We start from the raw sequence: 17484 nt of genomic DNA, 5'->3' as shown, positions 1-17484 counted from the left end.
CCACGGGATGCCAACAGCGAGCACCAGCCCTGCACCGCCTCGCTGCGAAGTGCCCCGGCACCGGGGGCCTGGCTCTGCCCATCAGCAGACACCCGTGCTGTCCCGCAGCAGCCACAATCCTCACTGGAAGCACCAGAGCCCCCAGCACGCTATCTGCTCTGACGGGTCTTCTAAACAAACGCACGGCCTTCCACAATACTCTATAAATATCGGCCTTTTCAGTGCAACGGCTTCGCGAACAAGCTGTAAGGCGATATTTCATTCAGGCTCTCAGACAAAAGGACGGCACCCTACCAGCGCTCGCTTTCTGCTGCTGCGGTTCTCAGAAGTATAATTGGATTATAACCAAGCGCGAGTTTCTATCCCCATTTCTCCCAGGCCAGCAAAGCCGCTCTGATCTGTAACAACAGGAGTCGGAAGGAAGGAGCAGAAAGCTCGCGGGGCAGAGGGGAGGGGAAGGCTGAGGGCTCCGGCAACGCTGAAAGGACTTCAGCAGATATTGGGGCTGTGGTCCCAGTAAAAAATGAGGCATCTAGGGAAGTGCTATCAACGAGAGAGAGGTTACCCATGTAAGACTCACGCCTTCACCACCAGGGTGGGGAAGGGCCGGGCTGCCAGGGGCCACAAGGGAAAGGGGGGCTCCCAGCCCCGGCCCTCACAAGCCACCAGCAGGGAGCTCAGAGTCAAGGGCAGCTCCCCCGCCAGCCCTCCCCTGTCCCCGCAGTCCCAGGGAGCCAACAGAGATGGGAGACCCCCAACCGTCCCCAGGGGGCACGCAGCCTCCAAACGCGACCCGACGGGGCGGGCTGCAGCCGGGGGTGCCCTCGCACGGGGTCGGGGAGCGGCGCTGCCCCGGGGCCCCGCGTCCCCGAGGGGGCTGCGCCCTACCCCGGCCCCCTGCCCGGACCCAGAGCGCGGGGGCCCGGGGAAGCCTCGGGCACGGCGCTGCCCCGGGCCCGCCCCGCGGGCGCGGAGAGGCGCGGAGCGGGGTCCGGGCGGCCGTTTCCCACCCTGCAGTGACACCTGGCGGGGGCGAGCGCGGCAGGAGCCGGCGGCGGCCCCGAGCATCCCGCCCGGCCGCTGCGCCCCTGCCCCGGGCGGACCCCGACGGGGCGGCCGCGGGAGCGCGGGCGGGGGCGCGGCGGCCCGGGGCTGCCCCGCGGTGGGCAGGGGCCCGCAGGGGGCTGTCCGCCGTGCCCTCGGGGAGGCGGGGGTCGGTCCGGCCGGAGCCTCGGCTCCGCGCTTCTGACTCTGCCCAATGAGAGCCCGCAGCCCGCCGCGAGCTGTCAATATTTGGCCGCGGCCCCCGCGCTCCCATCCCCAGTGCGTCCTCGCCCTCCGTGCGCAGCCCTCCATGGCCCGGCCCGGCCCCGCAGCCCGCCCCGCTCCGCTCGGGGGGCGCTGAGCCCCGGAACCCCCCTCCCTTCCCCTCTCCGGAGCCCTGCCGCCGCCCCCCCCCTTTCTCGCAGCAGCAGCAGCAGCATGCTCCCGGGCGCGGGGGCGCAGCCGGGGCTCGCTCAGCCTCGCGGAGCCGGGAGCCGCGCACCGGGGCAGTGACGGGCACGGCTCGGCGCCCGCACCGCCGTCGCCCGAGGGGAGCACGGGCGGGCCCCCGGCCCCGCTCGTTCCTCCGGCCGGAGCGCGCCTCGCAGAGATATGCTGAGCACAAACCGCCTGGAAGCGCCTCCTGGGATTGCCGTGGCCCCCGGGCGTGCGGAGTGCGGAGCCTTCCCTCGGACGGCGGGCGCGGCCCCGCGGATTTACCTGCCCTTCGTCCTCATCCTGCTCGCCCTGCCGCCCCGCGCCGACTCCTCGTGGTGGTGAGTGTCCAACCGAGGGGGGGGAGAGCCCGGCCCCGGCCGCCCCGACGGGCAGGAGCTGAGCCGCGGCGCTCCGGGGGGGAGCCGGGAAGCGACCACGGGGCCCCGGGCAGCGCTGCGGGACCGGGCAGAGCCGGGCCGTGCAGGGCAGCCTCGGCTCCCCCCGGCCCCGGCTTCTCCGGGGGTCCCACGCAGGACGGGTCCGGTCCCGGTCCCGCCGGGCTCCGCGCCGCCACCTGCGCGGCCCTCGGGGAGAAGCCCGCGGGGGCTGCCCCGGGAGCCCGCTCCGCCGCCCGGTCCTTTAAAAAGCAGAGCAGGATCAGTGCCCTCGGCACGGGCAGGGGGAAATGGGGCTGCCCCCGATAACCCGCGGAGGGCAGCGTGGTTGTCCCGAGCCTCTCCCGGCTGCGCTGCGGCCCCGGCGCTCGCACGGCGGCTGCTCGTGGGCTCCCGGGGCTCTGCTCTCCCTGCCCGGAACGCGATAAGGCTCCGTGACAGCTGGAAGTGATGCCATAGAAAATGCCAGCGGAGCTGCGGCGAGAGGAGCCACGCAGCCTCCTGGAAATTAATCTCCTCCTGTCCTAATTCCTGTCACAATGAAAATTCGTGTCTGCAGAGTGAGGGTAATTAGGAAAAGTGGGAATGGGAATTTTTTCAAGTGAGCCTGTGCCGCTTCGACAGTTCAGTAACGCTAAAGGGGGGAGAAAAAAAAAAAAAAAAAAAACACTTTTGCTGCCGAAAAGTTCTCGGTATCCTCCCATCCTGTAACAGCCCTCTCTAATTTCGTGGAAAACACCAATTAACACGCCAATCCCATCATCATTAGCACATCGCGGTGGGTGAAGCCGAATTTAATCAAATTCAATCCATCTGACACCGAGGGGGGACCGGGGGCTCTGGAGCTCGTTAAGTGCCGCTGAGCACGGCCCGGGGCTGGGAGCGCTCCGAGGCTCTCGGCGAGAGCTTCCCGGGACGGGGAGAGGGGAAAAGAAGAAGGGAAGGAGGGGAGAAGGAGAAGGGGAAGGGGAAGGGAGCGGTGCTGCAGGGGCAGCCCGGAGCCCAGCCGGCGGCGGCGGTGCCATTCCCGGCACTGCCCCGGGAGAGCTCCTGCAGCCCGATCGGCCCCCGAAATGTGGAACCGAAATCAGCGGCTGGGAGAATGAGTCACCGGCCACGGGGATCAGGTTGATACAGGGCTGGCCTGGCTTCCAGCCGCTATCTGCCCCCACCCATCAGGGCTGGCGAAGACAGGACAACATCTGCGCGGAAGGTGATGTTGCTGATACGCTAAAAGCTGAGGGAGGAAGAGGCTCGGGGCAGCGGGGAGGTTGGAATATTGCTCATCAGTACCAAGGAGGCAGGAGAAGGAGAGGGAAGCTGCTGGAGTGGGCACAAGGGGTAAAGCAACTGGAAAAAGCCCAGGCAATGGCACGGTCACAAAGTCTCTGCCCAGAGCTGAACTGTTCTGCTAAGGCACCCCGGTACCAGCTCACCAGTGAAGTCTTTCTTTAGGGACAGCACGAAAAACATTTTCCTTGCTTTTGAACCCCGCTTCTCCCCACAATGACCACGGTGTCGGCCCCAGTTCCAAATGCGCGTCTCTTCCCAGCAAGCGGGAGCAAAACCAGCCACGTTTAAGCCTCGGTAGCTGTGGCTTATTTGTAGGAAGCTACATTTAGCTCGCACAGCAGTTTGTGTTCTCAGCTTGCAGGCTGACTCCCCGGCTGGCAGCCTCTCATTTGAAGCAGAAAGAGGAGCTGGGGGCAACCTGGTGATGGGGGCAGGGGCTCAGCAGGGGCACGGAGCAGAGCCCCCACCCAGCCCAGCACCCTCCTTAAGCCACAGCAGAGCCCAGCACGCTTCTTCTGACAGAAAGAATCGGTCCCAGCGTCCTTTAGATATGACTTTTTTTTTTTTTTTTTTTTTAATTTAAACCAAATTAATTAAACTCAGAAGTTCACGTTTTTGGTCGTACTTTCTCTTTTTGTTTAAGACCAGCGCATTCCTCAGAAGACCTTCATCGAAACAAATGCTTGTCTGCAGTACATGTCAGTTCTGATCAAACAGCGTGTTTAGATGAAATTGTGTTTTACTGAAAATGGTTTCAGCCAGCTGTGGTTTGGGAAAAAGTTGTTCAGTGATTTGCATAGGTTTCCAAGCACATCTTTAGCACTACTGATATTACAGTAAATACATTTGGTGGTGCATCATCGTTCCTTATTTTTATTATTATTGCCAAATTCTTCTAGGGATTCACACACAATAAACTTGTGGAAATAGAGGAAATGCTTCTCATTTTCAGAGTCAAGTTTTAAAGTAGATTAGTAGAAAAAACTGGGTCGCTTCTGATCAGAGTACATGGAAAGGAAATATCAACCAAATGTTTCTTCTAAACAACTGCAAATTATTAATTTTTGGTGACGTCAGGCACGGCCCCGCCACCTCACAAAAACTTCAGGAATTGGTGAACTTTGGCGCTAGAAAAAGTGTTCGTGGACGTGCGTGTGCTCGGGCGCGTAGCGGGAGAGAGCAGCGGGGGCGAGGGCTGGGGCGGCGCTGCCAGGACCACCAGCGGCCGCGGGACGGACGTGGCTGGGGGAGCAGCATCCATGCAGAAAGCTCCCAAACTATAAAACGTTCCTAAGCAACCAAATACCAGCTGAAACACAGAGAGAAATTAAAAAGGAATGCAACGGGAAAATCCCTAAATCCCGTTTACACTCGAGTGCGTCCAAGGGTAGGGAGCGCAGCATCACCCGCGGTGTGGGGCCGGGCAGCAGGGAGCCGTGCCCAGCGCAGGCCCGGCCGCGCCGCGAGGCAGCGTCAGGCCCCAAAAGCGGCCTCCAAAATTCCTTCCGAAAGATTTGGAAGATTAGACGAACGTTGCTTATAAACACAAACTGTGCAATAAACAAACTCGGTGTAAATAACTAAGTAGAGTTTACTCGCCGTTGAGAGCCCCGCTGGTCGCTCTAGTGTGGAAAGCCATTTCGGACCGAAGGTTTGGTTAAGGAGGAATGTACACAAAGCTGCACGCACACACACCCCGCGCACCCCACCCTCACACGTACCCGCTTGCCTGCAAACCCACATGAATCCCCCCCACCTCCCAGACGCACCAAATCCTCGTTAGCTAACTTGTTTATTGCTAACCACAGCCCTTGGAAACTACAAATATTTAATTTCATCTGGCATCGGAACAGATGGGAGGCATCAGGCTCCCAAAGAGATAAAACAAATCTGGGGAAGGAAGAGCGGCGCGAGTTTGCGCTGGGGCCGAGCAGCGCACGGGATCTGGCCACGAGCGGGGCAGGTCGGGGCCTGGAGCACGGTGTTTGGGCACGGGACCCAGGCAGGCAGCGTGGGGGATGCTCGGTCCCATCAGGCAGCCAGCGCCACGCGTCAGCTCCCTGCCTTGGCCTGCCAAGGGGCCCGGGGCTCACAGGCAGGGAAAAACGTGCCGAGGGCAGAAAAAAACACGTGGAGAAAGCATGCGTTACGCTCTCCCTGCTGGAGTAGCCCCAGGAGAGGGTGCCAAGCCCTTGCCCGGTGCCTGATGAAGCCACAGGCACAGTACGTGGGGACAGGGACACTGTCCCCGCAGTGGGGAGGCAGCAGCAGTGGTTTCTGTCGCTGCTCAGCTCCAGGGCTTGCCCTGCGTTTCCATCCCAGCACCAGTGCCGGGTCCTGGTCCAGGTGCCGTGGATTGGCACAAAGAGGGATGGAGAAACGGAGCCACGTGTCCGCGCGGTTATCGGATGGACGAGCGAGGCGCTCGTTTAAACAGGCATCACACTGAGGTGTGTGGGAGGGGAAATAGCATCAATAGGAATGTTTGAAATTAAGCCAAGGGAAAGACAGCTGCGTGCGCGAGCCTCCCAGGCAGCCGGCGTAACCCTTTGGGGGAGCGCGGGCGCCGCCGGCTCCCCTCGGTGCCAGCCTCGGGTGGGCAGACCCCCAGCGACCCGTCCGGGCCTCACCGGCTGTGGCTTGGAGGCCGGTGGCTCCAGAGGCCCCGATGCTGCCAGGCACCAGCCGCTTCCCTCTGACACCGTCCCCGCAGCCGCTCAGCTCCGGGGCTGTCCCAGGCACGTTCCCAGGATGGGAGCTGCCACCTGGGGAGGGTGAGCGGTGAGCGGGGGTCTGGGGGGGCCCAGCGCTCGTCCTTGCAAAGCGCTCTGCTCGGTATTAGCAGCGGGAGGTCAGCGACCAGGAAGTCTTTATCCCCAAGTGCTCCGTAGCCCCAGCCATCCGGGGAGCCCTCGCTTTGAAAAATAAGTTTCAGAGTAACATCAGAGTGATGGAGAATGAACTCCCTGGCCCCTGTAGCAGCGCTGGTGTTCTGCGTTGGGAGTGTATTGGAACAGATGGGTTCTCTCAGTCACTCCACTCCGTTATAATAATCCTAATTGTATTTCTTGGTTCATTTTTCATTAGGGTCACTTTCACCTATAGGAAGTGTCTCTTAAAAAAGAAACGCGCAAGGAAAAAAAAAATCCTTCTGCTTTCCCAAACTCGTTGGCTTTTACTATTACTAAAACCAATTTCAGCAGCACCTACAGAGCACCGTGAGGTGAGACCGTGCCAGGCCTGCTGAAACAGTGTCCCCTGCTCCGAGCAGCCTTGGCCCCAGCACACGCGATACGCCAAGGACAAGAGAAGCTTCTTTGCCACCAGCGACTGCGTTGCCTCCACACCCCTTGGCAGAGTGCTTTGGGATTTGGGGAGGGGAAAAATAAATTGTTACTTGAAAGGATAAAGCATAATTTTGATGAGCGCTTTGGATTGTGTTCCTACATCAGCTGGCATCTGTCAGAGGAACTAGGTTGTGGCTGTTATTTCAGAAGGCCCCGGGGCCCTTTTCTCCCTCAGCTTTCCGAATTTCCACCCCACCAGCTCCGCAGGCGCACCCAGCACCCCCCACGTCCCACTGCCCCCAGGGCATCCCCATCTCCAGCTGCTCGCCCACACAGGGAGGTCCCAGAGGGGGGACCCCGAGAAGGAACTGAAGGCAGGCGGTGGGGAAGAAGGGTGGCACACAAGAAAAGAGATCACAGCACAGAAAATGAGAAGTACTTGAATGGCACTGGTAGTGGCCCAGCATTATGATATTAAAAACCATTCAAGTGAGACTAACGCTCTCAACATACGGAGTAGTGGCTCTAAGTGAGGAAATTAGGACTATTAATCATTCCAAGGCGTTAACAATTCCAGCAGGCCAGGATGGCCCCGTTCCCAGTGGGGCTTAATAAAATACTCAGAGTTTACAATAATAAAATAATATCTCAAATGTCTATAGCACCTTGCAACCCAAAGCGCTTTGCAATTGGCTATAAATTGTCCACCCACAGCCATGGAGAGCAGGGGAAGGAAAGCACAATCTCCATGGGAAGTATGCAAAGCACTTGAGGAGGCGAAATGTTGTCAGGCTCTCCGGAATTTGCTCTTTATCAGATAGAGAGACGGGGATGTTGGATTTGATCCTATCTGGAAGGTTCGTCTCCCAGCCGAGAGCTGCCTAGGGCTCTCCAGCCTCCCACCAAAACACAAGTTTCGTATCGGCTCCTCGGGAAGGAAAAAGAACAGAAGCCAACAGAGCTCCCAAGTCGGTCTTTCAGGACTACCAGCGTGCTCATGAGAGCAGTGGGGAAAGGAATCGGTTTCCCCAGGGGAAGGACTCCAGCAGTGCCCGATAGCCCAGCCAAGCCAGGCAGTGCCTCCAGCTCCCTGTCAGAGGCAGTGCCCCAGGAGCAGAAGGCAGCAGCCAAGCTCCCCCATGCCAGGCACCTCCTGGCCCCCGGCTGCAGGGCAAGGGCACGGCAGCGGGCACCCACCCGCTGGCCATCGGGGTATCAGGTTCAGAGGCATGCCTAACGCATGGCTGGGAACAATTCCTCGGCTGCCTCGCTTGCTTTTTTTGGTTGTTGTTGTTGTTTTAAACGTGGTCTGGCAAACAGAGAACCCCGAGCATGGCTCTGCAGCAGCGCGCAGCTGCCCGTGTCCCTGCCCTTACAACAGGGACACGGAGGGAGCCTGCAGGAAACCACGGGGAGCAGCTTGGGCAGCAGGGGTCCTGGGTTTAAGCTGACCCGATCGTCTTCAGCAATCTTGGTGGGAGAGGCCAGGCCAGGAGTGGCAGCTCCTTGGGTCTCAGGCTGTTAGATGGGATGGAGAAGCTGAGCCTGGTGCCTGCCTGGAGACCTGCTCCCAGCTCCTCCAGGTCGGAGCAGCATCTCTCCGCGATTCCAGAGCCACAGAGCTGGCTGCATCTGTCAGGAGCAGGCTTTGTGCTGCCCTGTCTGCCCCCGTGCACTTCTGTTCCCACCCTGCACAGCAGCTACAAGTACTTCGCAAGGTGTTTCAGGATCCTCAGGAGGAAATGTTAACCTGCCATCATTTTTCAGCCATTAACTCTCTCTGCAATAACAAACGACAAAGCAAAAGCCTCGTGCCTCAGCTCCCTGCACACTAAAGCAGGCAGCAGCCGCCACTGCCCTCACTCAGGATCTCCCCGCGGGGATGCCCTGAGCATCCTCTTCTCCTGCATTATCAAACTTCCTCGTGTGGGCATCCCTCTCCCAGGGTAAATTTAACTTGTGGTTATTCTAATTCAAAATTGTGCCTCCAATGGTATTGGTGCAACCCTGATTCCCCACGGTGGGAACTTCCAACATTTCAACAGTTGCTTTAATCGTAAAGCAGAGCACAAAAAAAATATTTTTTTTAGATTTGCCTTAGAATGGCAATTCCAAAACTTTCCCTCCTGAAACTAAATAAAGCTCAAATAGTGTTTTTTCAATGCCATGTAAAATATTAGATACAGCAGTGTCTAATATTATTTTCATTAGAAACTGAATCACAGCACTCATTTCTCAACACCGCCTTAACCTTGCAGAGAAGTTACAAATTATAGCAAGTTCTGGGTCCTCTGAAATTTACCTATTTCCATGAAACATTTTCTTTTTTCAGAACTCATTTTCCAGGAGCTATTTCCCACCAGATACCTGCTGCGGGGTCCAGACAGAGGCATGACCCCGCAGGAGCCCCTCACCCTCATTGGGATCTCAGCACACAGAGCAGGCTCGCGCTGTTACCTTGGTGAGGAGCGGTTAGGAATTAAGCAAAATTAGGAGAAATTTCTTTACTGAAAGGGTTGTGCAGCATTGGCCCAGGCTGAGGCAGAGCTTCGCTCGCTCCAGCGGGAGATGTTCCCGGCCGCCTATTGCCGGGTGCCTTGGACTCTGGAGGAGCTCTGGATCTGTGCGCTGCCACGCCTGGGAGCCAGCCCTTCTCCTCAGACTTCTGGTCTTTCTCGCTAAAGAGCTCAGCAGCAGGGGGCTGGTGCCAAAAGCACAATTTCTCGATCCAGAAAGAGGTTCCCAAACACCAGGAAGATGAAGTCAGAACAAGGCATGTGGACCTCTGGTCCCAGGGACACCGTGCAGCACATCCCCGGACCCCGCAGCCAGCACACAGTGGCACGAACGTCCCCTTACCCCGCAGGGAGGGGAGCAGCAGCGGGTAGAAGAACTCTGAGCTGCTGAGACTGCACCAGAGCAGCCCTAACCACGGGCAGGGACGTGATACGGGCCACACAGCTCTGCAAGAGCACCCCAAGGAGCCCACGAGCCCTGTGGGGAGCCAACACGCTGCCATGGGAAGCGCGGAAGCAGAGCGCGCACAACGCAGGGGCGAGCACTGGGAGGGGGTTAGCACAAAATGCACGCTGCCAAGTAAATAGATGCGTCTGCCTCCGATTTGCATGTTTATCTTAGAAGCAATTTAGGTTTCTCCTTGTTTACAAGAGTAGAAGTCAGCAGACTCTTAGAGTAAGAAAAACAACTGGGAGCCAACATGTGACAGTTGTCTCCTGTTCTCGCAATGCGCCGCAGCAGCCAGCGCTTGCAGGCTATTGAGAAAGAGCTGGGCTCGCCTCAGCTGCATCGCCGGCTGCCTGAGGGCAGCAGATTTCCTTGCAGAGAAGAGAAAAAGGGAGCAGGAAGCTGGGACCACTTTACCTCCTCTCTGCCCAGGCTCTGGGAGCACTTGCCTGTGGAGCACGAAGCCTGGTCCGTGCTGGTGCCGCGCGGGTCGCTCCTTGCAGGAACCGGGGATGCGCGGAGGTGCAGCAGGGCGAGCAGCAGCACGGTGCTCCCTGCACCGCTGGGAGCTGAGCTCCAGGAGCAAAAGGGAAATGTGACACACGGCACAGGACGAGGCCATCAGAGGGACCAGTGCCAGCCCCCAGAGCTGAGCTGAGCTGAGCAAACCCCTCTGTCTGTAGCAAAGGGCTCTGCAGACACTGCAGGGCTCGTTATCCCCACCTGCACATAATTAGCCATGCTCACTCTCTGTCCTGGCTCCTCCTTGCTGCAGGATGCCCGTGGGGACGTGCCCTGCCTCTCTCCATCACCTGTGCTTCTCCGCACCCAGAAGCCCAGGGCCGAGCAGTCCCCGAGGACGCAGCAGCACTTTGCTCTCGCAGCTGTTTCTGAACTTTGGGGTAGTTCCTTCCGGCTGTAAAATGCAGATTCCCCAAGAGTAAAGCGCTTCACAGAAATTTGCCACTTCCAGCACGACTTAATTTCTAAAAAATGAAGCAGAGCATTCTGACAGGGCAGCTGGGGACTTTTCAGAACATCCTTCTTATTTCCTATTTCAATGTTTTCGAACTGTCATAGATTTTTAGAAATAAGATCAGAAGGGATGCTTTAATCAATCCAAAACAAATGTTTGTTGTGTTTTTTTTCCCCTCCCAAAATTCTGCTTGGCAGGAAATTTTTCGATGTTCTTGTCTCGCTCCATTTCAGAGTAACTGAACCCCACTGGAGACTTTCCCACGAAGTGGAGGAGCCAGGTCTCACCGCTACAGCCATGGGCTTTCCAAGACAAAAGAGGAATTTTCTCCCCTTGTGCCATGCCACTTTCCAGTGCCACAGCTATTCGGGGAAGGGTTTCAGTCCATGACTGCAGGTGAAGGCCTGCAGGTACTGGTGTGCAGCCACAGCCAGAGCTGAACAGGGGACAGCAGCGAGGTGCTTGCTGCAGGCAGGTGTCTGCCCTCCTCCTGTGCCCTCCTTCCACTTTCTTGCTGATAGCGTTTGCTCAGATCTGGATATTTGGCAGAAGAATTAATAACGGGAGAAGTAATTAGCTCAGCGTGTAAAAAGGGGAATGCCTGGTGCTTACCTTGTCTGGAGGGTTTCCCTGGGTCTGGGTCCCTGGGGTGGTGCTCAGCACCGCCGTGTCCCCAGGATCCCTGGAGTGGAGCAGAGCCCCCTCCCCTGCCCGGCATCGGGCAGAGCCCCCTCTGACATCTCCCCGTGCCAACTGATGGGGAGGGTCCCATCGAGGAGCCTTTCTCCTCTTCCAGCTTTCCCAGCATCTCCCCCTCTACCCCAACCCCAGGCAGCTCCAGCAGGGACACGCACACATCTCCATCCCCGGCAGGGACACGTGCACGTCCCTGTCCCCGCCTGGGTCCAAGCAGGCTGAGCTGGGCCAGGCATGGCCAAGACCCTGCGCTGCCCCCACCGTCGCACCAGGAGCACGCAGCCTCCAACCCTCCTCATCCTCCTCCTCCACCACGAGGAGCCCCCAATGCTGGTGGGCAAAGGGCACTGGGGAGGGCCACAAAGGAGCCACCACCATGGCTATGTGAGGGGAGGCTGGCGAGCAGGGCTGCAGGAGTAACTTTCGCTGGCCCTCGGCGCTGTGGCTCGCAAAGCCATGGGGAGCTGGGTTTGTTATCCTCAGCTCCAGCCTGAGATGACCTTGCACTTCTGCCAGCATTTAAACAAAATATTTTAAAAAAAGGGAAAAGATCCCATTGCTTTCTGTGTTCGCAGGGCTTTCCTGAGCTATCTGTGAGGCCGATAGAAATGATAGAACATAGCCAGAGAGAGAGAGAGAGACAATGAAATGTTGCCCAAGTTTATTGCCTTTTATTATTATTAAAGGGAGGGTCTTATTTCCATACTGGGGGTTTGAAACATTTGAATCCCACCCAAACCTCTTCCCTTCCAGCCAGAAGCACAGCTCCGTGGTATGTGGCAAAAATCATTCCCCGGCACAAAGCAGCCTGCGGCTGGCTGGGGTGAGCAGGCGGCGGAGGCAGGGGCTGGATGGGGATGGAAAATTCCACCTCGCCTCCATTGTCCGCGCTGGCCCGAGGCAGCAGCGAGGGCTGCTGGCTGCAGAAGGAGTCAGGATCCCCCTCAGCTCCGTGGAAGGCTGCCCACTGGGCTCAGCGGGCCGCACCAGGCCGTGTTTGCGCATTGTCTTTCTGCACCGAACCCCTGCCCACCCCCTGCTGCACAGCAGGAGGCCGAGATGCAGGCAGCACGCAGGCAGGACGGGGGATGCAGCCTGGCCCTGGACGTCCACCTTCAGTGGTGTGTCCATCATCTGCTGCTGCTGCCGTGGACCCCCGTCCCCGCAGAGTGCCCCAGCCGGAGGGGAGGGCGGGTGGCATCGCGGAGCCACCCCAGCGCTGGCTGTGCTGGCCCCAGCTCGGCTCCATCCCGCTGTGCTCAGCAGGGCCGGGCTGCAGCACGGGGCTGGGATGGAGGGACGGAGGCTGGGAGAGTTCCTCCGCTGCCCCTGGGGGTTCCCTTTGCAGAACATCCCCAAGCCCCGCACCTCCAGCCCCTGAGCGCAAGGCGCTAACGCCGGCCCCGTCTCTCCTGCAGGTACATCGGGGCGCTGGGTGCGAGGGTGATCTGCGACAACATCCCCGGGCTGGTGAACAAGCAGCGGCAGCTGTGCCAGCGGTACCCCGACATCATGCAGTCGGTCGGGGAGGGAGCCAAGGAATGGATCCGGGAGTGCCAGCACCAATTCCGCCACCACCGCTGGAACTGCAGCACCCTGGACCGGGACCACACCGTCTTCGGCAGGGTCATGCTGAGAAGTAGGTGCTGCCCCACGCCCTCTGCCCCCACCTGGGGACGTCTGCGCCGCGATGGGAAATGCAGGTGGCTATGGATGCCACTTGTTTAGCAGTAACGTTTTGAAAATGTCTCAAAAAAGGGGGGTGGGATTAAAGATCTTGGTCCCTAGGGAGGGTGCCGCATGCCGTCCCCGCTCCTGGAGGCCTGGGGACAGTGCCTGGCCTTGGTGTGAGGCTGGGAGCATCTCTGCTGCCGCTCGCTGCCGTGCCCGGTGGCTTGGGTTACTGCTGGAGGAGAGCTTTGCCTTCCCCTGTAAATTAATCAAGCCATAATGGGAGCAGGCCACTGCTTTTGAAATAGCTGCACCAGATGAGATGGAGCAGGGGGAGCACTGGGGGAGAAGGGGGAAGGAGGAGACACCTCCGGAGAACAGGCTCATATGTAAACAGTAATGGGATATATAAATATTTGGAGAGCAGGGTTGGCCAGGAATCAGCAGTTCACGTGGGAACTCGCTGTTCCCTTGCATGGCAAGGGAGGCAAGGCAGAGCTCAGGCTCCAGCCCCTGCTTCGGGCTTCGACCTGCAGAAGGACGGCGGCCACGAGGCAGGCTCCAGCGCTGCAGGGAGGGCAGGGACCAGGGCTCCAGGTGAGGTCGGGGACACCGACACGGTGCCCACGAAGCGCTGAAGGTGGGGTGGGGCATTCAGGGTGCCAGCAGCCCCGCTGCAGGCCTTGGGGCCACCTGCCCATCCCTGTCTGCAGGCCGGGACCTCGCTCACCGAGCCAGGCTTAGCTCCCAAGTCAAAATTCACAGCATGGGACCCAGTCAGGGGCTGGGGGGGGGGAATCAGGAGGTATGCTTGCTGAAGGATACCCACGGACTGGGTATTGCCCGGCTGTATTTCCCATTCCTGACCCAAGGAATGAAGAGGAAGGGCAGGATGGAGGCAGGGATGGGGACGGGGGCACTTCCAGCGCAGAAATCGCCACGTGGCTCCCGCAGCCAGCAGGAGCGTGGGGAGCGCATGCGGTGCCCCGCTGCAGCGCAGATGCTGCTCCCCAGGACGTGACGGGCCGGGGTGCATCCAGCCATCCCACCCCAAATCAAACGCGGCTGGGAGCAGGAGCAGCTTGGATGCACCGGGAGCCGCTCATCTGGAGGACACGTGAGCGGGGATGGCGCCGGGGGCTCGCTCCTGGCTGGCGGGGGCTGGCGAGTGGGGCAGGCCCGGAGCAGCCCCGGCTGGGGGGAGCTGCGAGCATGGGGCCGTGACGCTCACCCCGCCATGCTGCGGCCTCATCCTCGTCTTTGTGTCCTGCCACAGCTCCAGCCCCACGTCCCCGCTCCAGCCCCACGTCCTCTCCCAGCTGCTGAGGACAGGGGATGATGAAAGCTCCTCTCCGTAGCCCCATCCTGCCAGGCCCAGAGAGAGCTCTGTTCCCTTTGAAGTTGCTTTCAAAGGCTCTCCGAACGGAGCCTAGCATGGTTTTGATTTGCAGCTTCTTTTACAACGTTATAAAAACAGCTGCGAACTCAAAGCAGAGGCGCAGAGCGCCAGGCAGCACTCTGGGCCGTGTGGGGAGCCCCGTGGCAGCCGAAGCCCTGTCTGTGGGGACAGCAGCACCCATGGGAGCCGCCTGTCCCCGCGTGCCCCGGCGCTGCCACTGCCCATGCTCAGCACCCATGGGTCTGGCTGAGTCAGGGCCATCGGGGGCCGGGCTGGGAGCCCCATCAGCAGCCTGGTGCCAGCACCCAGCGGGAGCTGCTGCTGGGGGGAGAGGGGATGGGGTAAGGGAATGGGGTAAGGGAACAAAGCAGCGGCTCAGTAGCATGGCTCAGCCGCTCCGTGAGCTCAAAATCCCCCTTGGGCTGGGTGCTGAGCGGTGTGGGCCGCAGGGACGGGCAGCGCTCAGTTTGTCTTGACCCAAGGTGCCGCCAGCTCCGCGCCCCCTTCCCCAGGGCTGCCCGTGCCCAGGACGAGCCCGTCCCTCACTCCCCGTGCCCTGTCTCCGCTCTGCAGGCAGCAGGGAGGCCGCCTTTGTCTACGCCATCTCCTCGGCGGGGGTGGTGTACGCCATCACGCGGGCCTGCAGCCAAGGGGACCTGAAGGCCTGCGGCTGCGACCCCCTGAAGCGGGGCCGCGCCAAGGACGAGCGCGGGGAGTTCGACTGGGGCGGCTGCAGCGACAACATCAACTACGGGATCCGCTTCGCCAAAGCCTTCGTGGACGCCAAGGAGAAGAAAGTGAAGGACGCCCGGGCGCTGATGAACCTGCACAACAACCGCTGCGGCAGGATGGTGAGTGCGGCGCTGCCGGGGACGCCTCCACACCACAGGGACCGCCTGGCCACACTGCCAGGAGGTGCTCCCTGCTCTGTGGTGGCAGGGGTGACAAGGGGGGACAGAGGGGGACGGGTCGTGTCAGGCAGGACACCCACCCCCCAGCGCCCCTCTGCAGGCTCCGGCTGGCATCAATGACCCTGGGACCGCTCCTCAGCCCGCAGCACTCGCACTGCCGGCAGCCCTCCCACCTCTGCCAAGCCCAATTCCTAGCACTCGTTGCCCCCAGGGCCCCACCGGTAGCCACAATCGCAGTTCCCCAGGCTCGCTGTGGGCTGTTTGAGGGAGGGGGCTGGGAGCAGGCTGCCCTCCGGCACTGGGGAGCCCGAAGCGGGGCAGCCCCGGGCGGAGGAGCTCTGTGGGGCTGGGGGGTGACGACGCGGGGTGAGCGCCGCTCCTCAGGGCCTCCCTCTGCTCGCAGGCTGTGAAACGCTTCCTGAAGCTGGAGTGCAAATGCCACGGCGTCAGCGGCTCCTGCACACTAAGGACTTGCTGGCTGGCCATGTCAGATTTTCGGAAAACAGGGGATTACCTAAGGAAGAAATACAACGGGGCCATCCAAGTGATAATGAACCAGGACGGCACCGGCTTCACCGTGGCCAACAAGAACTTCAGGAAGCCCACAAAGACCGACCTGGTCTATTTTGAGAACTCGCCTGATTACTGCGTGATGGACAAGTCAGCAGGTAAAAAAAAAGCAGCTGGGATTGCCTAAAAGCAGCTCTTCCTCCCCTCCTGGCAGCCCTGCAACTCCCAAATGGTCCAGCCTTTTGGGATGACGGCTCCCAAGCCAAGCGGGGGGGGGCAGCAGGGGCTGAGCACCCCCAGGGCCCTGGGGAGTGCTGGCGGTCACTGTGCCACATCCCCACAGCACACCGAGGTGTGCCCACCTGCACAGAGCAGGATGGGATTTGTCCAAAATCCCCAGGCTTTACACCAAAGACCCGAACCTTGTAAGCCTCTTGTAGTTAATGCAGCACGGAGCCTTGCTTCTGCTGAGCGAAGATCCCAAAAATAAAAAGCCTGCTGGTGGGCCAGCCTGGGGCATCTCTGAGCACAGAGGGACGAGGGGCAGGGCAGGCAGTGTCTGTGCTCAGCCCCTGCCAGGAGGGTCAGTGGCTGTCGGAGCCCGGAGCATGGCAGGGGCCGGGGATGCTCCCCAGTCCCCCTGGTGTCACAGCACACCCAGGTGAGCTATACCAGAAACAGGGAGCTTTCATCTGCCAAGAAAAGAGCCCTGTGGAGGGCTCAGCTGGTAAATATTGGCTGGGGGAGGCACAGGAGGGAGGAGAAGGAGGAGGAGGAGGAGGAGGAAGGGCCTGACCGACTCTTGCTTCCCTCCTCCAGGCTCCCTGGGCACAGCGGGGCGCGTGTGCAACAAGATGTCCCGCGGGACGGACGGCTGCGAGGTGATGTGCTGCGGGCGGGGGTACGACACCACGCGCGTCACTCGGGTCACCAAGTGCGAGTGCAAGTTCCACTGGTGCTGCGCCGTGCGCTGCAAGGAGTGCGAGGACACTGTGGACGTGCACACGTGTAAAGCCCCCAAACGGGCCGAGTGGTTGGACCAGACCTGAAGAGAGGAGAGCAGCGGAGGGAGGAGGCAGCTGCGAGGCCCCCCCACCACCTTTCCAATTTTGTAAAACACCCGTGCCCGGCGGGCCATGGCGTTCTGGGAGCTGTAGTTCGACTGCATGGCTTTTATTTAATTAATTCTGCGAAGCACTAAAGAAAGGACTACATTTCCCAGGAGGTACTGTGGACCCTTCTCCTTGCTCAGCAAAACTAATCCCTTCCCTAGGAGGAGTCCGCGCTCCTTGCTTCAACTGTGAAACTTCTGTTGCCTGTTGTTCTCTCTGCAAAGGGACGGTGCACCTGATGGACTTGGAGCACCCAGCGCCAGGATGCAATGCCTGAGGAATGCTGCATCTCGCCAGAGAATTTACAGGGAAGTTTCACCAGCAAAACACCACTAGTTCCGAGTAACAAACTCCTGCAGAAAGCACTCTTGCTTTTCCTTTTTTTTTTTATTTTTATTTTTGCAAGGCCAGAGGAAGGGTGTTGCGAATTCTGAAGTTCCACGATCTCCACGTTCCCCTCGAGCAGTCCTGGCATACTGACCCCAGCTGCACTACTGACGCTCGCTGAACGAGAGCAGCTCCTGCAGCCTTCTCCCATCTCCCCAGGGGGGATGAGGAGCAGAGTTGTGAACTGCCAACTGAAGCCTGAATGACTGCAAGAAGACAAAGGCTACCCAGAGACGTTTGCAGACACAGAGGGCTAGAGAGAGCAAACAATCTGTGAACTTACTGGTAGGTTCGGAAGTTGATGGGTACAACAGCATCTCTCTGTAAAACTCACTTGTATGTTGTGTATACTGCTTATTATTTTAAGTCAAAATTCATTATAAACCTGTATCAGAAAATGA

General features: G+C 59.5%; 1 protein-coding gene and 1 long non-coding RNA gene across 7 annotated transcripts in view; one reads left to right on the top strand and one right to left on the bottom strand.

Moving 5' to 3' along the window:
* The window catches only part of LOC137844089 (uncharacterized), a 24562-nt gene extending 21711 nt beyond the window's left edge, over positions 1–2851 (bottom strand). For 2 of the 6 annotated variants that reach the window (XR_011089807.1, XR_011089806.1), the window contains exon 1: positions 1765–2850. This is a non-coding gene — a long non-coding RNA (uncharacterized lncRNA). Of the gene's footprint in view, positions 1–1764 lie in introns of all 6 variants that reach the window. The other 4 variants (XR_011089804.1, XR_011089805.1, XR_011089808.1 and 1 more) reach the window with 3 other exon arrangements.
* On the top strand, positions 595–17484 carry WNT2B (Wnt family member 2B). Its single transcript, XM_068660050.1, has 5 exons — positions 595–1820; positions 12512–12732; positions 14737–15014; positions 15478–15742; positions 16404–17484. The coding sequence occupies exons 1-5, from the start codon at positions 1657–1659 to the stop codon at positions 16631–16633; spliced, it is 1158 nt and encodes a 385-aa protein (XP_068516151.1). The 5' UTR covers positions 595–1656; the 3' UTR covers positions 16634–17484.

The sequence above is a fragment of the Anas acuta genome, chromosome 24 (genome assembly GCF_963932015.1).
Source record: "Anas acuta chromosome 24, bAnaAcu1.1, whole genome shotgun sequence".
In the NCBI taxonomy this organism is placed as follows: domain Eukaryota; kingdom Metazoa; phylum Chordata; class Aves; order Anseriformes; family Anatidae; genus Anas; species Anas acuta.
Note: the sequence above shows the minus strand (reverse complement) of the source record. Positions and strands in the feature narration are given on the sequence as shown.